The 24191-nt window shown below is 42.1% G+C and overlaps 1 protein-coding gene across 26 annotated transcripts in view; it reads left to right on the top strand.

The window, feature by feature from the left end:
* HTR7 (5-hydroxytryptamine receptor 7) overlaps positions 1-24191 on the top strand; it is a 154391-nt gene that overhangs the window by 63790 nt on the left and 66410 nt on the right. For 20 of the 26 annotated variants that reach the window (XM_042960412.1, XM_042960422.1, XM_042960420.1 and 17 more), the window contains exons 2-5: positions 5415-5504; positions 11990-12748; positions 18957-19140; positions 23955-24123. In XM_042960412.1, coding sequence (XP_042816346.1) covers positions 5415-5504; positions 11990-12748; positions 18957-18999 — 892 coding nt within the window. In that variant the 3' untranslated portion in view covers positions 19000-19140; positions 23955-24123. Of the gene's footprint in view, positions 1-5414; positions 5505-11989; positions 12754-18956; positions 19141-23954; positions 24124-24191 lie in introns of all 26 variants that reach the window. The other 6 variants (XM_042960413.1, XM_042960428.1, XM_042960430.1 and 3 more) reach the window with 6 other exon arrangements.

The following is a 24191-nucleotide window of genomic DNA, read 5'->3' as shown; positions in this document are numbered from 1 at the left end:
AAGGGCTATAATTTTAGATCTGTTAGTCCTCAAAGATTACATGAAGATAATGGCAAAAATATGCAACCATCAAGAAGTCGGATTTATATAAACTATATGTTAAAATTTTATAGACAGTGTTAGTTGTTCCCTACTATGAAAGTTGAAGCGATCAGTCTTCTAACACTGTATCCTACACCACTCTCCTCAGTTCCTGATTCTTGTGGCTTCTGCTATTTTGACTTTGTAAGATACACATTCTGTTTTCCTAATATAATTCCCACAGGTGTTTGTTCTACATTTAAACAGGTTCAGTGATAATCATGGTTCCTTTGGTTCTCTTCATTTTGACTCATCCTTTGGTTGATGAATTTCGTCCTATCCCCCGTCCCCCCGAAATGAATTTATGGGTACCATATTCTCCAAATTCTTTCATGTTAGAGAATGTCTGCTTGTTGACTTTATAACATTAAATAACAGGTATAACGTTATTGCACACTCACAGCTTTCTAGACATCTTTGTGTTATGTTCCATTATGGAATGATGATGTTTGAATCTGCCTGATTGTTTTCCCTTCAGACAATTCTTAATTTCTTTTTACATTGTAGATGCCTGCATACGACTTTCCATGTCTTTATTTATTTATTTTTATTTTTATTTATTAAAAAAATTTTTTTAAACGTTTACTCATTTTTGAGAGACAGAACAGAGTGCGAGTGAGGGAGGGGCAGACAGAGGGGGAGGCAGAATCCAAAGCATGTTCCAGGCTCTGAGCTGTCAGCACAGAGCCTGACGTGGGGCTCGAACTCATTGACTGCGAGATCATGACCTGAGCCGAAGTCGGATGCCCAGCTGACTGAGCCACCCAACTGCCCCTATTTTTATTATTTTTTAAGTTTATTTATTTGAGAGAGTGCAAATGTGAGCAGGGGAGGCACAGAGAGAGAGAGAGAGAGGGAGAGAGAGACTCCCAAGCAGGCTCTGTGCCCTGTCAGCGTGGATCCCGAAGTAGGGCTCCATCTCACAAACCGCGAAATCGTGACCTGAGCTGAAATCGAGAGTCCACCCCTTAACTGGGGGGCCATTTAGGCGCCCCACATCTTTCCGTGTCTTGAAGTTCAATAACTTTACCTGGCTAGGTCTTGTTGATGATAATTCTATGCCATTTTTTTCCAGCTGTGTTGTGTCTCCCTCTGATCATGACGTTAACCTCTTTCATGGATTTAAGGAAAATATCCTATGCTGTATCCCTGTGTACTTTTTACATTTTGCACCTCTACTTATATTTTGTTGTTGTCATTTTGTTTGTTGGGTTCTTTTGTTTTTTGGGAGCACCAGTTATCCTTCTGTTGTATTATCTTTGTGTGTCCTCCTTGTCTATCACCTTCCCTCTAATATCCATGAATAAATTTTTCCCTCTGCATTGTTTTATTTTACCTTCAGCCTTCATTTCATGCCAGTGATATGCTTTTCAAGTGTGTTTATTCTATTCCTAGCTGCTTCTGATTTATCTGTTAGACCTGAACTGGTGGTGTTTTGACCTCAACTTATTTCCTTAATGACAGTCTCTTTTTCTGTCTCATTCTGCTGTTTTCAACCTCTCATCTTTGAGTCTCTGCTTTAGTGATTACGTATATATGTGAACAACACTGGTTTGAACTGCATGGGTCCACTTATACATGGGTTTTTAAAAATTAAGACAGTACATACTGTAAATGTATTTTCTCTGTCTTATGAGATTCTCCTAACATTTTATTTTCTCTAACTTACTTTATAAGAGTACAGTATATAATACATATTACGTAAAAAAATATGTGCTGATCAACTCTTTATGTTATCCAGAAGCCTTCCGGTCAACAGTAGGCTATTAGTAATTAAGTTTTGGGAGAGTCAAAAGTTAATATGGCTTTTCGATGGCATGGAGGGACAGCACCCCTACCCCCTGAATTGTTCGAAGGTCAGCTGTACTTGGTCAGCTGTACTGAGGTCCTTTACAATGAGAAGTGTTTGTAAGAAGACTGCTTCTAATATAAGGGTATGCTCTCTTTTTCATTTGGCTTTTCAACAGTTTTGTGTGTTCTCTTGCTTTCTTCTTTCACTGCTATTATTGTAGTATGTTTGTATAGATGCTGTAACATTTTTTTCCCATTTGGCTCATTCTTAATGTGAGTTATTTAAATCTTAATGTTTGTTCTGACATCATGTAGTTGAATTCACCTTGATGTTCTGTCTCATTCGATAGCAGTTATTTTCTTCGCTTTAAGCTTTAAGCTATTCATCGTATCTACTTTTCTGTAGCCTGAGGGTGTAGGGTTGGGGGAGGGGGAGGGACTGGACTTCACTGCAGCTGAGTGGAAAGGCCTCAGTGGAGGACTGTTCTTTATTCTGAATCCTCATTAAAGGTCCCGATCAGAGCACATTCCACTATGCATGCTAAGGATTTACCCGCCTTATGGACCTTGGCGTATTTCCCATTTCAACCTCAGTGCCTTGAAAGATAACAAATTTTGGTGCCCCTTCTCACCTTTGCTAGAACGATATGTCGGGGCTCCCCTTGTTGATGATTTTTCATGGCTTTACCTTACAGTGGCTCCTCGTCACCTCAATTTACTTCAAATAAATCCTGGTCAGACATTTAAGGAGTTTATTCACTTACCCTTTTTCTTCAATACTGCTTCTGTGGGGCGGTGTGCACTTAGAAGCCACTAAGTACTATCATAAAACAAAATACATATTTTTTCCCTGCCTGTACTCTTTTGAAGTTTTAACTAAAGTTTTTTGCCATTCCTTTGTTTTATTGTTGTTGGTAACATTTTGGCTCACTCTTTACCTTTCCATTTCTCTCTTTTTCTGAGGAATAAGATTCTTCAGTGGGAAAATTCAGACTTTAGTGTAAGTTCAGACACAACTGAAGTGATTAAACACCAAGCATAATTCAGGGGTCACTATTAATCTCTTGCGTTATTTATTTTCATGACTTTAGGTAATTATAAAAAAATCGTTAGGTAGTTTTTGATAGACAAAGAGTGTTACATATTAGGTAGCTAAAAATTGAGTTGATGGTAAGAGAAAACTTATGTTTGGGGTGTTTTTTTTTGTTTTTTGTTTGTTTTTTGTTTTGCATTGAATGATGGAAAATTCAGCAGGAAACAATTGCCTTACAATAGAGTACAGACAAGATTAGTCTCAGTGGAAGGTTTGTGTCAGCTTGAGTAAGGAGTAAATAGATCTCTCTTGAGCTCACTGGGTGGAAATTTTTCTGTATCCTTAGCTTCTATTATCACTGAGTATCGGTGGGGGGCAGAATTGTAAGATGGCCCCGAGATTCTCTTTTCCTTGTGTGTATGCCCTGTATAATTCCTTCCCCTTCAATATCAGCGGGTCTGACCTAATCAGGTGAGCCCTTTGCAAAGAGGATTTAAAGATCAGAGAGACTGAGACATGTAGCAGGTGCTCTCCTGCTGGCCTTGAAGATGCAACCTTTATGCGTTCTGCAGCATCCAGGAAGTGAATTCTGCCGACCATGAACGCTTGCAAGAGTTCTCTTCACGTGACACCTCAGCCCCAGCCGACACCTTGAGTTCAGCCTCATGAGACCCTGAGTAGAGAACCCAGTGGAGCTGTGTCCAGTCTTTTGACCTACAGAATTATGAGAACACCTGCTGATTTGGTGTTATTTTAAGCCACTCACTTGTGGTAATGAATTATGTAATGACAGCAAACCAATACAATAGATGAATTTTTAAAAAGTACTTTTAGCTTTAAGTGATTTGCTTTATTTTAATTAAGCCTAATTTTCTCCCTACAGGGAACTATCATTTCTTATAATTTACTTTTTCAAAGAGAAAGCTTTTGTTATTCCGTTTCCAAATTTTATTGGTGTTTTTGGTATTTTTTCCTCCCCCCCACCCCCGCCCCCTCCGCCCAGTTTTCTTCCTCAATACTGAGGCCACAATGGGGAATCCAGAATCTAGAATGTTTACTGGTCCTGACTGTAATTACAGCCTGGAAACACTGATGAAAATGGTTTAAAAGTGTAGTGGAACCCCATTATAACAGCAGTTTAGAAAACAGGTCAACATGTAGGTTAATGGCAAATGGTAAGTTTGATGTGATCTTAAAATTTTACTTTTAATTTTTAATGTTAACCTTATTTATTTATATTCCCAACACTGCAGAATCATGATACACAGCTCACTTAATTTCTACAGAGTGGATGTATTTATGTAACACACCCAGATAAAGAAGTAGAACATTTCCAGAACTCTAAATTTTCCTTAGGCTCCCTTTTACTCATTAACATCTCCCATCCCCTCAAGGTAACCACTATTCTCGTGTCTAGTACTATAGGTGAGTTTTGCCTTTTTTTTGAAATTGTGTTCCTTTTTTTTTTTTTCTCGCTGTTTTAGCTCAATATTATGTTTGTGAGAATCATTCATGTTGGTGCATTAAGCAGTAGTTGGTTGGTTCACTCTTGTTGTTTTATAGAATTTATTGCATAAATATACCACAATTTACATACCCATTGTACTATTGTAGAATTGTACTTATTTTATTCCTGTGGAATGGGTTGGTTTCATTTGGGGCTCTTATCATTAGTGCTGCTATGAACATTCTTATGCAGGTATTTTGGTGTTTTGATGAATGTTCATAGTATACTTAGAAGAATTGCTGGAGATTATATATATCACACACACATATATATATAAGCTTTATGTATAACCTATATATACATATATATATATATTTATGTGTGATTAAAATCAGCTTTAATACATGTTAAAAAATTAGCTTCCCAAAGTTACTGCATCAATTTATATGCCCACCAACAATGTAGGAGAATGACAATTGCTTCCTGTCTTCACAAAACTCTTAGCGCTGCAATTTTTACCATCATTGTCATCATCATTTTTAATTGTCACCATTCTGATGGGTGCTGGTGGTATCTCAGTGAGTTTTAATTTCCATTTCCCCTGATGACTTGTGATATTTAACGCCTTTCCGTATGTCTGTCGAAGGCCAGTAATTACTAAACTTTGGGTCATTATCTATTATTGGGTCATGAAATCAGTTGAGTGCATTAAGACCAACATTGGAAAAATCTGAAGTAGAATAGCATGGAAGAGGGTGAATTGCAAATTATAATGGTAAGTTGCTATTGTGAAATTTTTGTTTCAAATTTCATATACAAACATATGCAGGTCTATGTCTGCATACCTACGTATGTATACATATGTATGCCTCAATTTCTTATTTGTATACGTAAGTCTCTGTGTACTGAGTGACTGTGGAAAATATATTTCTTATAAGAAATATTTGTTCTTATTTCTTATTGTCAGAAAGGTTTACAAAACCCTGCTATATACTGTGCATTTGAAAAAAATCTACAAGTTCATTAAGACATAAAAACCATGCTTATCTCACTTTCATGTAGCACACAACTGGGAGACAGAAGTAACAGCTGGGATAGTGGAGATGTGATCCATGATGTCTTGCTGGGCCAAACTGGAAGCAAACCATTAAGGTGAAATATGTAAAGCGAAAGTAAAGTCCTTCATACAAGAGTGAATCTGTACTTGAACAAGGGTAGGCTACTCTGAGAGCAGTGGGGGGGATAAAGAACAGAACAGCCCTAAATACAAAAAAGCCTTGGGCCTCCAGACCTTCTTGAAAGAGAATCTGTGTTGGGCACCTGGGTGGCTCAGTCGGTTAAGTGTTTGACTTCCGCTCAGGTCATGATCTCCCCTTTCAGAGTCTGAGCCCCAGGTCAGGCTCTGTGCTGACAGCTCAGAGTCTGGAGCCTGTTTCAGATTCTGTGTTTTCCTCTATCTCCCTGCCCCTCCCCCCCCAAAAAAATAAATAAACTTTTAAAAAATTAAAAACAAAGAGTTTATGGATGGCGATCTGGGAATCTGTATGTTTCAAAAACTTCTCAGTGATTCTGATATCCTGACAACTTTGGGAACCACTGAAACAGGCTATGGATTTCACCTGTAAGGAGGAGAGTTCTCATGCAAATGGTGTCCTCAATGTGCAAAACTTTTTTAAGCCTAACATTCCCTGACGTGTAATTCTATCCTGTTTCTTTTACCCCCTAAATTATTATTCTATAGCAGCAAAACTCAGAAGCCGTTTAATTGAAGAACCATTATCTATAATTTCTGTACAGTTAGAATGGAAGACAGGCAGCAGAGTTAATTTGCTTTCTAATCCCCCTCCCTAGATTAGAACTCCCTAACCCTCTTTTTCTACAAACCCCTTCTTTAGTAGAGCCCCTATTGTGAGTTGCATGCATTTCTCAATTATATAATACTTTGGTGACTTTGTCTCTGAGATTTAATGTATTTTCACATTTGTATGCATTTTAAAGTTAAATTCTGAAGGCTTTATAAGCACCCTGCTTTCTAATTAACAGTGAGCATAAATGTTCATAAAAGGTAGTATGACAAATATTAACTATGCATATTAGGGAATATTCAGAATCAATCTAGATTGCCTCATTCACCGCCCCCCCCCCATCCCAAAAGTAAGACTTATACTATACAAGATTTGGGAGAATGAATGTATAATTTGGACAAACACTTCCTTGAATGCCAGTATTACTTTATATACTAATTATGGGATTTCGAATGCTGGTGAGTTCTGTTTCCTTTGTGTGAATTTATGAATGTAATAAAACACTTGTGGAAAGTTAATCAAATAACACAATCTAAGATTTAATTATCAGCTTTTTAAAGATTTTATGAACCAGGTCGTCTGTATTGTCAAAATCACTTAGGTGACTTAGGAATCACAGAATCCTCCTTAATGTTTTATTGTATTCTCAGAATCAAAATGGTTTTTTTTCTTTCTTTCTTTCTTTCTTTCTTTCTTTCTTTCTTTCTTTCTTTCTTTCTTTCCTTTCTTTTCTTTCTTTCCTTCCTTCCTTCCTTCCTTCCTTCCTTCCTTCCTTCCTTCCTTCCTTTCTTTTACATACGGTTAACAAACATTTAGCATAGAAAAGTACAAAGAGGGGCGCCTGGGTGGCTCAGCTGCTCTTGATTTCTGCTCAGGTCATGATCTCACAGTGGTGGGATCGAACCCTGCTTTGGTCTCTGTGCTGGGTGTGGAGCCTGCTTGAGATTCTCTTCCTCTCTCTCTCCCCCTCCCTGCCCCTCTCCTGCTCACATGTGCACACGCTCTCTCTCTTTCCAAAAAAAAAAAAAAAGGAAAAAGAAAAAATTTAAAACTACTCAAATTTCTATAACTCAGATAAAAGTGCCATTTATAGTTGGTAGATTTTCTTCTAGGCATCTCAGTATACAACACACATACTGACACACACTCACTCATACACACACCTAGTTTTACATAAAAAAATTAATACTTGTTACTTGTCTTTTAGGGCTAGACATTGTTTTCTATCCACTTTTGTGTGCTTTCATGTCAGTCAATAGTACCTGATAATTTTTAGTGGTTACATTATATATCCATATCTATCCATATCTACCCATATATATGTATCCACATATATCCATGTATCTATATATACATGCATATACTCCCTAATTTAACCTCCTATTGATAGACATTTATACTGCAGCTTCTCCCTCTCTGTTATGTGTTTAGTTCACATTCTTGCACATTTATCACTTTGCACTTGTACAGTTATATTCTTAAATTCCTGGAAGCCTGATTGCTGAGCCGAGAGGTAAATGCCGATGTATGTCAATTCCCAGACAGCCCTCCAGAATGGTTATCTCAGTCGCAACTCCTCCTAGAAAAATGATAGAGTGCGTGGTTTTTTTTCACACTTTCTCAATATTGGATTTTGTCTTTCTTAAAAATTGACAAATGGCCAAAAATTCTGTCATCGTTTCAAAATGTGCATCTCTTTGATTCTGAATGAAATTGTACATATTTCCAAGTGCTTGTTGGATATCCCTATTTCTTCTTTGTTTAACCCCCTTCAGTATTTTTATTGGGATAGTTTTGCCTGTTTCTCATTGACCTGTAAGAGATCTGTGAATATTGAGTTTTTCTTATTTGGACTCCAAGTTTGTCGTTTGACTTTTAACTCCGCACACAGTGATTTTTAATTTAAACTAAATGTCACTTATTTGTTCTTATTCTGTATATAAAATTTTTGTCCAAAATTTATTACTGTGTCACTTAGTAGTTTTAAGCTTTGGTATCATAGTTAGGAATGATGATTTTCCTTCCAGGATTGCAGAAATACCCATATTTCCTCATAGTAGCCTTAGAGTTTAATTTTTTTACATGATAATCTTTGATCCATCTGGGATTTATTTTTGAGTAAGGAGAAAGATAAGCCAGTTTTATTTTTACTTACCCCCAATTGCTAGTCAGTTGTCAGACTTCAAGAATACATACCCAATTTACTGCTGATTTAAAGTGACTCATTTTCTTACATTATTCCCTTATATATTTGAATCTATTTCTCGGCTCTGTTCTATTCAGTTGACCTATTTCTGAATAACTATTACTGTGTTTTGTTTCTGTGGCTTTACACTATTTTCTTTCTTATTTTATTTATTTTTGAGAGAGAGCATGAACGGTGGAGGGGCAGAGTGAGAGAAGGACAGAGGATGCAAAGTGGGCTCTGTGCTGACAGCAGTGAGCCCATTGTAGGGCTCTAACCCACAAACCCTGAGATCATGACCTGAGCCAAAGGCAGACTGAGCCACCCAGGTGCCCCGGCTTTATACTTTTTTTTTTTTTTTTTATGGAATAAGTATCCCTTCAGTTTTCTTCTTTTTTAGATTTTGTTTTTTCCATGTTTACTTGATGAACTTAAAAATCATTTGGTCAAATTAAGAAAAGCCCTGCTGGAAATTTCAAGTAGGGTGGTCCAATATTAATGTATAATCGTATTTGTGTGTGTGTGTGTGTGTGTGTGTGTGTGTGTGTGTATACTCTTTGTATACATATTTTTGTAAAATTATATATAGTTGTAGAATTGAGGGAATATTGGCACTTTTATAATACTGAGTTTTAGTTTTTAGTTTTATAATACTGAATTTTAGTTTTAGTTAGGTCTTTCAGTAGCATTTTATGTGTTCTTCATATAGGCTCTGGCATTTAAAACATTTAACTAGATATTTTAGTTGACTGTTGTCTTGAATAGAGTTATTTCCTCTCATAATATTTCTAATTATTAATTGATTTTTTAAAAAGTACTGACTTTTGTTTATTTATTTTATTTCCAGACACTTTAATGAGCACTCATACATATTTTTAAATCATCTTTTGGTGGATTTTAGCCTTCAAAAGTCTCACCAGGTGGTACCCAGGAGACTCAAAAAGTAAATATAATTGCCTTAGTGTAGGACATGACTTGAGAATGGACTCTAAAATAGGAATTTATGCAATATAATTTGTACCTCCAGGAAGGACCAAATGTGGGCTGACCCCCATCATGGAAATGCAGTATAAGTCAAACTAAGTGTATTAGAATGAATAAGCATGCTGTGCTTATGAGATTATTTAATATTGTGAGATGTCCTTGGTACTCAATCTCTCAGGTATAATCTTTGTGAATTCCATATTATTTATGTGAGCAGAAGAAAGGGTGGATTTAATTAAGCCTGAAGATAGAATTCCCTGTTTAAGTAAGGACTATGGGAAGAATGGAAGGGAAAACTGAACCAACTTCTTCAAGAATAGGAGTCTACGAGGCTGTGAATTCCAGGCTTGCTAATATTTTATATGACCCCACAAATAAAATATAACTTTTCTTGTTGAGAGTGATCCTACTTCCTCCTTCTGGTAGACACCTACCTGCCCTAACTACCCGCATCCCAACCCCCTCCCCTCCCCCCCCATAAGTAGGTGTAAGATGGTCTGACAGTGCCATCTGGTGGCCATCTGGGGAACTGTAGGAACTGGTCTCCTGTTGCACCTCCTGCCTGGGTTGGCTAGATCCAGGCTTGGAAACAAGCAGCTTCTGCCTGTGGCTACAGGCAAAGAGAGAAGATAATCAAATCAAAATCCAAGTCCTGGCAAAGGCTTGCCGGGGCAGTGGGGAAACAAGGAAGAAGCCAAAAGGCTACATCCACAGGAGTTGTTAGAGAGCAAATATGAGATATGAAAACAGAGGTCTGCAAAGCAGTTGCAGCAGGAAAAACCTGAACCAGAGAAATTGGTTCCAACACCTTTCTTCACGGGTTTCCTCATCTACCTTTTTTTATTTTTATTTTTTATCGTCTTAAAGTTTTTCTCCACAGCTTAAAACTCAGATAATTTCAGATAATTCCAAAATGGCAAAGTCTACTCCACATTTCCCTTCCTTGCTCTCTCTTTCCCCTCTTCCTCCCTTGCTGCCTACTTCCTGCCTCATTTTCTCTTTCCCTCCTTTGCAGCTCTAATTCTTGCATTCTCAGGAAAACCTCCATCTTTCTCATCCTTCATTCTGTTTGAGAGCCAAAACTTAGTCCTAACATTGCCTGATAAGCCTAGGGATACTGCTTGTGGGTTAGCTTTATCAGGGAAAGGGACCTAGAGGTTGTGAAATGAAGAAGCCATGCCAGTAACACCCGAATCCTTGGAAAGAATCAGGAGGTCCCTTCAATATTACCACGAAGCTCAGTCCTCCTGTTCAACCCAACATGATTTCCCCAAGTGCATTCAAGATTTTTGTCTCTTTTATTCACTGCCGTATCCCCAACTTTGAAGACAGCACCTGGCATATGGAAAGAGCTCGATTGATATTTGTGGAAGGAGTGAATAAATACTCTCGACAAATAAGCAAATATGGCCGATTCCTCTTTACCGATGTTTCCGTTTTAACTTGTTATAAGTGCTGCAGTGATGCTAATTTTCATTGGGAAAGCATGATTTCGACTTTTGTGGGGTAATGTAAGCAAAACACATGAGGCTATGTCTAGCACAAAACAATTATTTTTAAAATTTCAACCTACCAACTGAGAGACTTTCAGAAAATAACCTGTTGGTAAGTTGGGGGACTCTGTACCCTTCCTTTTCATGTGTGAAGAGTGCATCTTTAACATACATCCATGAAATAAAAAACCAACAAAATGATCAGCTTTTACCTGTCTTGGCTTCTTACGGGCTCTTGGCATCCTCCTCCAAATAGAAGCTAAGGCCATTAAATACAGAGAAGAAAACGAATTTGGAAAGCTGAAAACCATTAAACATTTGGTAAAACATCTTGCTGTGTATGTTTTCTGTTTGCTGAGTCTCTTTTGCATTGGAAATCCTTGATAACGGAGATGGAGAAATATTTATTCTCTATCTAGAACTAAGCACAGAAAAAACGTTGGCTTTACCTCATATTTTTCAGAATTGTGCCCCTTTTTTGTGATCCTTCTCAGGAGAGGAGAGACGAGGTCGGCTGTTTTTATTTTATAGATTGTTCTTCTGAAATTACTCTTGTGTGAGAATTTTCTGGGCATAAAAAATGATCAGTTGCTGCTTTGCATTCCAAAACCCTAGGATTTCCTTAATATCTCACAAATCTCTGTGATCCTTAGGAAATGCTTTTGCTACAGTGCAAAGGGGAACTTAAAATGAATTAAAAGCCTGTGTGAATTAAGACAACCCAGGAGATCAGTGGGTGTATACTATCAGAGTGTGGTAGACCTTGGTTAATTTGTGAGGATGTGTCACAACATCCCACGTCAGACTTGACATTTTGTTCCCAGCTGATTTTGGTGGCAGTGGGGCGGGGGGAGGGCAGATGTTTAATCTTTAGTTCATTGACTGTGTGGAGTAGGCTGCAAAGGATAAGGAGAGCATGGCCTGGCATCATAGAGGGCTCCCACGCTGATCCCTGGCAGTACCTCGGGCTAATTGTGACCTGGAAAGAAGTAGGTAACATCTCGGAGCCTTAGTTTGCCTCTCTGTAAAATGGGAATAATGGTGCCTGCCTCGAAGGGCTGTCCCGAGGAATGGACTGCCGGGTGTAAAGCCTAACACCTGGCCGGTCGTGCTTCTCGCTGCTCAGGTGGGATCCCAGGGTCACATGTCCGCTTTCCATTTCTCACCTAGGTACCTTGGGATCACGAGGCCGCTCACGTACCCGGTGAGGCAGAATGGGAAGTGCATGGCCAAAATGATTCTCTCCGTCTGGCTTCTTTCTGCCTCCATCACGTTACCGCCGCTCTTCGGATGGGCCAAGAACGTCAACGATGACAAGGTGTGCTTGATCAGCCAGGACTTCGGCTACACCATCTACTCCACGGCAGTGGCATTTTATATCCCCATGTCGGTCATGCTGTTCATGTACTACCGGATTTACAAGGCCGCCCGCAAGAGCGCCGCCAAGCACAAGTTCCCCGGCTTCCCTCGCCCCGAGGAGCCCGACAGCATCATCTCCCTGAACGGCATGGTGAAGCTCCAGAAGGAGGTGGAGGAGTGTGCCAACCTTTCGAGACTCCTCAAACACGAGAGGAAAAACATCTCCATCTTTAAGAGGGAGCAGAAAGCGGCCACCACCTTGGGGATCATCGTCGGGGCTTTCACCGTGTGCTGGCTGCCCTTTTTCCTCCTCTCGACAGCCAGACCCTTCATCTGCGGCACCGCCTGCAGCTGCATCCCGCTGTGGGTGGAGAGGACATTTCTGTGGCTGGGCTATGCAAACTCCCTCATTAACCCTTTTATATATGCCTTCTTCAACCGGGACCTGAGGACCACCTACCGCAGCCTGCTCCAGTGCCAGTACCGGAATATCAACCGCAAGCTCTCGGCCGCAGGCATGCATGAGGCCCTGAAGCTCGCCGAGAGGCCGGAGAGACCCGAGTTTGTGCTGTAAGGTCGTTTATCACTGTTTTCCTTTTCTCCCCCCCCCCCACCCCCCCAACCCCTTTCATGGAACTTCTTGAAGCGTATCCCAGAGGGCTAGCTGATGTTCTACCAAGCAGATCGGGTCAGAATTGCGAATGCCGTGAACTCCAGTCCTCCGCCCAACAGAATTCCCAATCCCCAAAGCCAAAGTCGGGTACTTTGCGGGACTGGAGGACAGGACTGATCTGTTGACGAATTGCAGGCGGTGTGATGGGACAAGGAAGGTGCTGTGTCCCATCCTTTTCCCATCAACGACATCCAGATCGTGTCCCGGATCTCCCATCCTTGAAACACTATTGCTTTCACTGCTGTTCCTCTTCCATCCAGTAAAGCTGTTTTGACGACCTCGTCCTTGGCTGATAAAGTCGTTTGAGAAAGGGAGCAAATTCATACAGGCTAAAAGGAAGCAGCCCGGGACAAAGGAGAGCGGTCAGCATGGGGACGTGCCAGGATGAGGCCGAGTCTTGAAAGCCTGCAGAGCTTTTAGGAAGCGTTGCCCACCTTTCGGGGGAGGAGAGAACCCACAATGTTGCTGAGTCTGTCTAGGAGCCCTCGGTGACCTTCCCAGGAGCGATTGCAGTAGGTGCTGGGATCTGAAAGGGGATTTGCACAGGGCCAGCGGTGACAAGGAGGTGGGTGTTCCCTGTGCAGCCCGCACCTGGTGGGTTTGGCGTCGTAAAGCAGGAAGGAGACAGGAGAGTTCTTTAGGGCGCTCAGCTGGCCACACCTGATTTTGCTTTAAATTTGAGGCAGTGGCCACGTCCTCCTGTGGGAAAGCTGTTTGGGGGGGCGAAGAAATTGGGATGAGAGGACGGAAGGTACTGGTGAGAGAGAGAGAGCAGAGCAGTGTTGGACAGGAGAGTAGGAGGTGCTACTTTTCACCCGACCCAGAGGGAGGGAGCAGCCAGAGAACCGTGGGCCGCCGTGGCCATCTTGTCCACGCCCTTCATTTGGCAGACGAGGTAACAGAGCTGGAGACTAAGGTGGCCCCCCAGTGAGCTAGTGCATCATCTTAATCTGACTTCCATGAACTCTTCATATATTACATTCCTTTATGTAATACGTGTGACAACATATACACATATGAGCATGTGTAACAACCATGGCAAAGGATACCTTCCTGCTCCCAGCTGTCTCCGGGGAGCAGCCCCGCTCCAGGAGGACACCAAAGTGCCAGAGGCTCCAAACCTAGCATACCCCCCCGCCCCACACTGCCCCCCGCCACCTACCGCCAACTCCACCACCAATGACTAAAAACTTCTAGGAGCTCCACTGTTCTCTGACTTCACCAACAGAACATACTTGCCTCTGGGTCCATAGCTTTTTATGGAGGCTTGGATATTGTTTTCCTGTTAGTCTAAGACAGGGGTCAGTGAACTTTTACTGTGAAAAAGATGGTAAGTAGGTCAGGCTTTGCCAGCTGTAAGTCTCTTGAAACTACTTATCTCTGCCTTTGTTGTGAGAGAGCAGTCATAGACGTAAGTAACCAAATGAGCACGGTCCTGTACCAGTAAAACTTTATTTACAAAAACAGGCAGCCAGGTGAATTTGGCCCACAGGTCATAGTTTGCTGTCCCCTGGTCTAAGAAAAATCACTATCCTCTCATTACATCTCTCTCTGTTTGATTTGGTGTTATTGATTTTATTTATAATTATAGAATCTGAAAATCATTTGGAATAATTGGCCTAAATATCCGTTAACTTCAGGACTTTTTTTTTTTTAAGTTTATTTATTTATTTTGAGAGGGAAGTGGGGCAGAGAGAGAGAGGGAGAGAGAGAATCCCAAGCAGGCCCCGCACTATCAGTGCTCAGCCCGATGTGGGGCTCGATCTCACTAACTATGAGATCGTGACCTGACCCAAAATCAAGTGTTGGACACTCAACTGACCGAGTCACCCAGGTGCCCCAACTTCAGGAAATTTCTAATAAGAGAGTTGGAATAGCTGCTGATTGAAAGAATCTATACCAGGCAGCTTTCTAGTCCACCCAATGTGTGAAGGCTCCTTTTTAAGTTCTTGCTTACAACTCTGCCATACATTGAGAAGGATGTAGAAAGTGCATGATCTTTCCCATCCTGCGTATATTTCTATTGGACAGACCAAACATAAACATACACATATGCACACTCATCCTGTTCGTAGTAAGAATGACAGAAAGGTGGCAACAGGAAAAGCTATGGGATTCAAAGCAGAGGAACATAACTCAGAGCTCACCTTAACCCTGACCGGGGAAGACCTTGGAGGATGTGGTCTCATGTATGTCTCTGAAAGTAATCAAGCATTTATAGCTAAAGGAGAGTAGAAATGTAAAGGCAGCAGTGTGGGACCTTATGCAAAGGACAGTCTGGCTGATGCTGAGCACTGGGGTGGGGCAAGATTTGGAGATGACAACTCAAAGGTAGCATGAGATGAAATTATGAAGGCTCTTCCATTCTGGCCCCAGGAATTTGGGGTCTTAGTGTAGACAAGTGGTTCTCAACCAGAGTTGGTTTTGCCCCCAAGGGACACTTGACAGTGTCTAGAGACATTTTTGGTTGTCACAGTTGGGGGAGGGGAGGGCCTACCGGCCTCTAGTGGGATGCTGCTAAACATCCTGGAATGCAAGGGCAGCTTCCCTCAGCAAAGAATTACCCCACCCTCGATTCTGTAATGCTGACATTGCAAAGCCCTAGTGTGGACAGCCGTGGGCTCTTGACTGAATCTCTGTAAATAGGAGAATGGGAATCATCAAAGTGACAGACTGATCCAGGGACACAAGGTGAGATGAGTCAGAAGGTGGAGGCTGGAAGTAAAGTCTCTCCAGTGGCTGGTTTTCTCCAGAAACATTTGAGGCCTGTTCTGTGCAAGGCATGACGCCAGGCACGTCGGGGGATGGAAAGATGAGGAAGTGAGCGGGCCTTGCTTCTGGAAGCTCATAGTCTGGTGGGCCAGGGTGGCAGGAGATGTGGCGGTGGTGTTTAGTAAGAGACTAGTAACCAGAGACTAGTAACTAGTAACCAGTAAGAGACCAGTAACGCGTGCAGTCCACACTGCATGCTTGTGCTCAGGCACACACTAGCTGGATGACCCAAACAACTCATAACTCTCCTGGAGTTTCTGGAACAACGATTAGTGTCAAATCCATAGCTCACAGCAAACCTTCTCAGGATCCTCTCTCCACCCCCTGCCTTTCTATTCAGCACCTACACTTGTTGGCCAGCCTGTAGACTCAAGGTTCCTCCCTCCACTCTCTCCAGCACTTTCCTCCTTCTCTGGCTGCTTGGGTTCTACTCTCGTTCTAACTCTGCCTTCTTGGCTCTTTTTTTTCCCCCTACATAATAGTTTTCTTCCTTCTCGGTGTAAACAGTCTACTAGATTGTGTATTGTTCTTTCCAGATATCTACCCATTTCTTCCCGTTTTCTTGATCAGTGTAACGAAAGACTCAGGAGTCCAACAGGCAGTAGGGAATCTTCCTTGATGGAGGGAGTGGATAGAGAGAAAAGCTGTGTGTGCCTCATTGGTAATTTTAATTCACTTCTAAATTATAACCTTTGTCCCCTTTTCACAAGTGTTCGAATCTGGTTATACAAAACCAAGTGTGATACTGTGACACAAGCAGGGATCCTTTTGTTTTTCTTTTTAATTTGACAACCTTATCTATGGATTTGCTTTGAATCGCCGTCAATTATTTTTACGTGTCACGTTGTGACAACTTTGGTTCTTGGACACCATTATGGTGAACTATATGGAAAAGCAATGTATGAAATACTTCCATATAAAGGAATTTCACGGAGTTGTGCTGACGTAGCTCTTCCTTCCCCTCTCCCTTCTTCTCCTTGGTGATCAGAGTGTCTTTCTCTTCAAAACAGACTTTTATAATCCTGTTGATTTCAGCGGTGAGCGATAGCAGAATAATCTTGGGTTCCTGTTACGAATTCTGTCTCTGCTGCCCCACGCTTGGCGCTGCGGCTTTGGAGTTCAGGGTGATTCTGCTTTTTCTTTATGGAAACCAGTGATAAAAACAAAAACAAAAACCAAACAACAACAAAACAACAAAATGGATCCTAGTGGAAACTGGAAGGCCCTGAAATTCTGGGTTTCTGTGGTGGGACGTTGCCTTAATGGCAGAAATGAACAAAAAGTTTGCTGTTTCGGGGATTCCCTCCCCACCCCCATGGTAGTAGTTTCCTCATCATTAACTAACTGTAATTTGGCTCTTTATTAAATCATCAGTTAGTAATAATAACAGTTTGTGTCATGCTTTGGCAGCGACCTGCATTTTAACTTTGCAATATCTCTTTAAAATAGGAAAGGCAATGGGGCGCCTGGGTGGCTTAGTCGGTTAAGCATCCGACTCCGGCTCAGGGCGTGATCTCGGCTCAGGTCTGTGGGTTTGAGTCCCGCTTTGGGCTCTGTGCTGACAGCGCAGAGCCTGGAGCCTGCTTCAAATTCTGTGTCTCCCTCTCTCTGCCCCTCCCCCGCTCGTGCTCGGTCTTTCTCTCTCTCTCTCAAAAAAGAAACAAGCATTTAAAAAAAATTAAAATAGGAAAGGCGGGCAATTGGCCTCTCATGCTTTTTCTAACATACTGTTTTGTTTTCTGAGTAGATACACACTGCACCAAATAACATCAAACGGTACAGATGGGTATACAAGAAAAATAAGCCTTGGGGGAATGTTTTAGAGAGAAATCCTGAAAGAGGTGGTAGTTGGAGTGGGCCATGAATAAAGAGCAGGAATTTAACAAGAAGGAATGGCAGGGGTGGAAGTAGGGCTGAGTCTACTCATAGCAGACGGGACAGTGTAGACACAGGGGCACAGATGTGGAGGGAGGTAGATAAGGAAACTGGGGCAGGTCTTCAGCACTACCTGGAAGCTGGGTAGAGTCAGCACGGAGGTCCAGGCGGGTAGGAGGTGAGATGAAGTCTTTTGAACAGGAGTGAGAGCAGGACTGCAGTGTAGATGGGGCTTCACAATAGGGGACGGGAGATGGGTTAAGAGACCAATATGAAAGTGAGGTCTCCTGCCACAAGGGCCCACATGAGAAGGGGGGTATTGACACAGGAAAGAGGCCAAGGATGTCTGAACATTTGGTAGTTGGCTGGTAGGCGGGTGGCAAGGGAAGGGGGGCCTGGGAGATGGTGCTACGGCTTGAGGACTGGAGGGATTCGGTCCGTTTCACGAACCGATGTGAGCCGAGCTGCGCTGAGCTGCAGAGAAGTGCAGTCTCCCCTCTGTGCGGAGAACCAGCCGAGGCCCCAGGCCAAGAATAGGCGTAGAGCATCATCAGGGACACGGCCTGTCTCCGGTGCCTGTCCCCACAAACCCAGGAGCCTAGGGCTGCGGGTTTGAGCTGAAGTGTGGCGCTTCTCTTCAGGCACCATTCCGTGAGGTGACGGACAAAGCAAGAGACGGTGTCTTCTGGAGAAACTGAGCCTGCCACCAGGCAAACCCATCTGCCCAGTTTTGAGAACCAAGTGAGAGTAGCACTGTCGATGAGATGGGGAGGCAAAGCCCAGGGGTGCAGGGCCGGTCCCCACAACCCCGATAGACTTAGGTCTCAAGCTCACATGTGGTGTTCAGTAAGTTGAGTCCTTTGAAGGTAAAGAGTTAGGGGAGTGTGGACCTGGAGGGAATGTGGCTCTACACCAAGGAGAAAGAGTCTTGTCCTCAGCTGTTGGCCAAGACTCCTCCGTGACTCATGCCAGTTCCGTGAATCCGGGAGGAAGGAGGTGAGGGAGATGGGGTTTCCTGGCCTTTGTACACTTGTCTTTCTATGAAGCACCCCCCTAGGCTCGAAGGGAGGAACACTTCTCATAAGCGGTCATCATTATCCTTTTCATGCGGGGCACGTACAATAGTATTTTGCAGGGATTTTCGAGAGTGGAGGCATCTTTGCCTACAGCTGTATTATCAAAGTGAATTTCTAAATGGGTTATCCGGGGCTGATTTGCAAATATATTAAGGCCCCGGCAACTTATAGAAGTTATAAAATTTATGAAAAGAGCCACAGCACCCTTTCTTCCCTTTTAGAAAAGCTCCTATAACCCCTTAAAAGCCATAACTGATTCAAATTACTGAATGCTGTAAAAAGTGAATCCACCCACCACAAAACGAAACCTCACATTTACGGTTCTGCTAAATCATTTTCTTGTCTTCTCTCTCTCTCTCTCTCTGTCTCTTTCTCTTTATAGACAAAACTCTGACTACTGTAGAAAAAAAAGTCATGATTCATGATCAAAAGCGGAATAGCGGAGACGAAATAAACCAGGCAAGACAGAGGTGGAAACAATGCAATCCTTTGCTGAGACTGCGGAATGGAGCGTGGCTTTGTCCTTTCCTGGGATGGCTGACACGTGACAAGCAGGGTGATCTGTGGTACAAAGCATATTAGGAGGGAGATGGTGACCTCTCCTCTTCTTCTGTGGATCAGTGCTCTTGTGTGCCAATGAAAATAGTGCTCAGTTCAAGACAGCCAGATCGGCTCAGCACTAAAGCATACAAACAGAGTTGAGTCTCAGAAAGGAAACAGTTTCTGGTGCTGTGCGTGTGTCCAAGTCCATACAAACAGAAGAAAGTTCCAATGCTCACTTCCCATGCTTCCGAGTCTAGGCATTGTGGTGAATATTCAGGAATCACTCACGAGACAGAATGTATTTTGTGGTAGGACAGAAGGGTGTATTTCCAAGCAAACTGTGGTAAGCGTAGTGTTGAATATGTTGCATGTCTGTGTTAGAAAACAGAATCCCGTCATCAGCTAATATAAATGATTTCCCAGAGCAGTGTCTGGTTTAAAGCTTCTGTCAAATAGTTTTCGCTTTTTTTGCAGGGTTCCTGTCTCTTCCCCACCAATGTACTTTTCTTTGTTAACTCACTGATTGTCACGGTTTAACTCAGGAACAGATCTCAGGATGGAGAGAATCCTAAAACCTGAATAAAGCTTTTTCTTGCACTCACACTTCTTCTGAAGGGTCCTAAGAGATGAAGGGGATTCCTTCTGAGAGGAAGGATGTGTACCTGGACGAAGAGGGAGTGCTACCTAACTGTACTGTATACAAGCACGGTTACTGGCACAGAACTTTTGGCCCTCGGGTTCTCACCGATGCAGTGGGCTCCCGGGCTGGTCCATAACTGTGTTCTTCTGGGGAGGAAGTGTGGGAATAATGGGGTTTCCATGAAAGGTTCTGATGCTTTCAGAGACAGAACATCAGTATGTTAATTCTTCTTGGGCAGCGCTGTATTAAAGTGAGTGGTGCGAGTTGGACGTCGCTGGGGCCGCTGCTGGGAAACACTCCGAATACCATTCCATTCCTTCAGGAGGATTTGTTTTTTGTGTTCTCTGTATCCTAAAACAAATGTGTGCCTGGCCAATTCTGTTCTTCTTTCCTCTCTCTCCCCAAGGTGGTAGATGTTAAGGGCAGGTCAGGAAACAGAAGAGGCCCCTTTGTGGATGGTATTTTTTTTTTTTTAACGGTATGATGTAATACCTAATGAGACAGGAAGATGGCTGACCAGAAGGGTACCTCCGAGGGGAAAGAGCGAACACAAACCTTCATTTGATAAAAGAGAACTGACAGAGAAAATTATTTTCCTACAAGAAATGTGGCTGTTCTCTCACTGGAAAATGTGGAATTATGGATTTGGATTGTGGGCAACGTGGGTAACGTGGATAACGTGGATTATGGATTTCTTCCGCTCTCACTGACGTTGCCTCTCACCAGACACAAAGAAGGGTCTGGAAGGGGAGGTGGGCTTCAGACAAAGCTTGTACAAATTCCTGAACCGCAGATTTGCTAAAGTGACTGTATATACTTACATTCATAATTTAAATTATTAATTCTGGTCAGATAAATGTTGTTAAATTTGAAAATGTTTTATTACATTACATCAAATAAAGTTTATTTGTAGCTGTAATAAAGCAACTTAAGTAATGATTTTTAATTGAAGGTCTGCTGTCATAAATATTGCTGTCTGTAGACTCGCAAAAGGGCAAGCTTTGTAGGTTCTGCTGAAATCCTAACAGGTAGTTAAGACAGTCTGTAATTCACTGCATGTCACTTGTCACTTTTTTTTTTACGAATGACTGTTGGGTCCTTGATTTGATTAATGGGCATTTATTGGGCTCCTGCGACATTCAGCATTGTGGACATAGAGGGATCAAAGATGGATAGTGCAAGTCCTTACTTTTAAGGAGTGTGCCATCAGGTTGAAGGGAGACGTTCCCCAGATGGTCACCATATCATTTAGGGAGGGCCATGGCAGTTTGGAAGGAATGACCGGTTTCCTTCCTGTAGCACAAGACAAGGCATTATGGTTAACTGGATTGATTCAGGTTCTCAAATGGGTTTAATTTTTGAAATTCTGACATTCACATTGGCTCTTTATCATGCCTGACTTGAATGCCTGGTGATTGAACTCTCTGGCCACACGTGCTTTTACACGCATGGCAGCCAATTGAAAGGGAAAGGTAGAAGCCGAGAGAGAATGACAGAAATATCAAACAATTTATACTATTCCACACAGGACAACGTTTGTGCCAAAGGCACAGCTTTTGTTTTAACCAAGAATTGGGAGAATCACTGAGATAAGCACTGTACACATATTTTATGACTGTTCAGCGAGAATGACTGTTAGGACTTATCTCTCGACTCACTCAAGAGTGTCAGCTGTCACCCTGCAAGGCTGGGTATTGCAAAATGGTGCTCGGGAAGGAGAGTGCTCCTAAGCTGTAACTGAATGTCTCTTACCTCGTGTTTAGTTTAGTTATGTAAATATTAAACAGGGGTACTCATAGAGTTCCTAGGTTTTCTGGAAACTGTTTCATAATTCTTAAAGCCTTTACCACAGTTTCATGTGCTTGAGATGCGTGTGTATGTTTTCGATGATCATATTTTCATGGAGTTTTATTAGATTCATTGATTACAGGCATGATATCAACAATATGAATAGAAAATTCAGGCCATTTTATAGATAGTTTATGCTAATGTAATGATTGTTTGAATTCCCATCTGGCGGTGGTAGGAATTTTCCTTGCGGCATTTTGACTGTCAACTGAGTCCTCGACTTAATGGATAGAAATGTTTACAAATCCTGCATTATTTATTTATACTTATTTATGTTTCAAGTTTATTTTTTTATTTTGAGAGAGAGACAGAGAGAGCACGTGAACAGGGGAGGGACAGAGAGAGAAGAAGAGAGAGAGAGACTCCCCAGCAGGCTCCTTACTGTCAGCACAGAGCCCAACCTGGAGTGCGAACTCACGAGCTGTGAGATCATGACCTGAGCCAAAGGCAAGAGTGGAATGCCTAACCGAATCAGCCACCCAGGCACCCCATAAATCCTGCAGTTTTTAAACAGTCTAGGCTTCCCATCCCAGGACCTTCACACACGCTTTCCCCCTCTACTCAGAATACTTCTCCTGTTTTCAAAGATTTATTTAATGTGTGTCTCCATCATGGTTTAGTAATTCTTCAAGGGCAGGGACCGTGTCTGTTTTCCTCACCAATATGCCCAGCACTTAGCATTGTGCTTGCAACATATATAGGAGGCGTGTAATAAATGTTCTTAATAGGAAGGAAAGAAGGACAGAAAGGAGGGAGAGAAAGGACAGGGAGAGTGGAAGGCCAGAGTTCCCTTGGCTTCCTTTTTAATTTTCGGAGGAGACAGTCAAGGAAAGTTGGTGCGATCAAGTGACATGCTCCGTGAGTGGGACAGAAGGGGCTGGAAGTAAGGTCTCCCGTGTGCAGCGTAGGGCAGGCGCTCCACTGCACGGTGCTGCTTCTTTTACATGAACTTCTCGTGTCAAGAGAGCAACCTTTTCTTAATTTTCTGCACGAGTAGTGCAGAGCCACGTATGTGTTATGGCCCATATGTTGAAACTTGTTTATGTACAGCTAGCCAGATGGTCCCTACCAGCACACAAAGAAGACATTCCACAACTTTCAGGGGGTCAGCGTGCTGAGGAAGCACTGGAAGAAATACATGTTGTGAGGTCATCCCTCACTTAATCCAAGCGGTATAGATCCAAAAAGGAAAACCTGGTCAGACATTCAGTGTGAAGCAGGGAGACCTGGAGAACCAATTCCGGGGATCCAATTCTCAGAGACAGAAGTTGACGTAACTGGATCTCTCTTTAAACTTACTTTGTCCACATTTTCTCTGGAGCAGAAAAGAATTTCTTAAGATACTTTGCTTTTTAAGCCCCTGCTGGCTAAATAAAAATTAAAAAAAAAAATGCTTATGCAGTACAAGCGGCAGGGATGTGATACAACCATCAATAAAAAATGTAAAAGGAAAATTCACAGAGCTAATATGAAGCAGGAAGTGAGAGGTTGACAGCCATCAGAATAGGACTTGCAGACAATTGTATTGGGGATTCGGCATTAAAAAAATGCTGAGTTGAGGGAATTAAGAGGTATTGTAACCGTGGCTCTCTGAACACACCTGAAATCTTAGATTCTATTCAAACTATAAAATTTATGCTCAGAGATTATAGAACCAAAAAAAAAAAAAAAGTAATGGGCAAGAAATATAAAGACTATAAAGAAATGAAAGCCTAATCCATGGTTCTACCACTAAGAAATTCATTCATTCTTCCATTCACTCCCTTATTCCAATACATATTTATTTAGTTATTTTAATTTTTTTAATACTTATTCATTTTTTGGGAGAGAGAGAGACACAGAATCCGAAGCAGGCTCCTGGCCCTGAGCTGGCAGCACAGAACCCGACATGGGTCCCAAACCCACGAACCACGAGATCATGACCTAAGTTGAAGTCGGACACTTAACTGACTGAGCCACTCAGGCGCCCCCACACATACTTATTAGTATGTCAGAGACTGAACCCTAGGACCTAGTGGTTAAGACAAAGATGATCTCCATTCTTGTGAAGCTAAAAATCTAGCAAGGAAGCCTCATGTGACACAAATGATTAAAATCCAGTGCGAGACATGTGATGATGAGGCAAATACAAGGAGATCCAGAAAGAAATGCATACTTCAATATATGGATACGAACATTTAAATCTCAGTGGAGGAGAGAAGTGAGAATCCAAAGTAGCAGATGGTAAAAATATCTAGATTTTTATCTTTGATGTGTATTACATAATATTTTGGGTGCCAAATTACCTTTGTTAATTACATTTTGATTGCGCTATTATTAAAATGCTCTTTATTCCTTAAACCCACACAGTCTCACAGTGGGAGAGATGGTGTAGAGGAGCGACCGGACAGCAGGAAGTCCACTTGGAACATAAAAGTTTGTCACCTGTAGGAAAATGAGGTATAACTGTATCCACAGAGAACTGCAGAGCTAGAGGAAGCTCATGGGTGACCTAGGACAACCCCCTACTGTTTAGCAGGTGAGAACATGCTGGAGTAGAGCTGTGTTTTGTCTGAATTTGTTTAAAGGAACGTGGTGGACGGCAGT

Source organism: Panthera tigris, chromosome D2 (assembly GCF_018350195.1).
Source record: "Panthera tigris isolate Pti1 chromosome D2, P.tigris_Pti1_mat1.1, whole genome shotgun sequence".
Taxonomy (NCBI): domain Eukaryota; kingdom Metazoa; phylum Chordata; class Mammalia; order Carnivora; family Felidae; genus Panthera; species Panthera tigris.
This window is presented reverse-complemented; position numbering and strand designations above follow the sequence as displayed.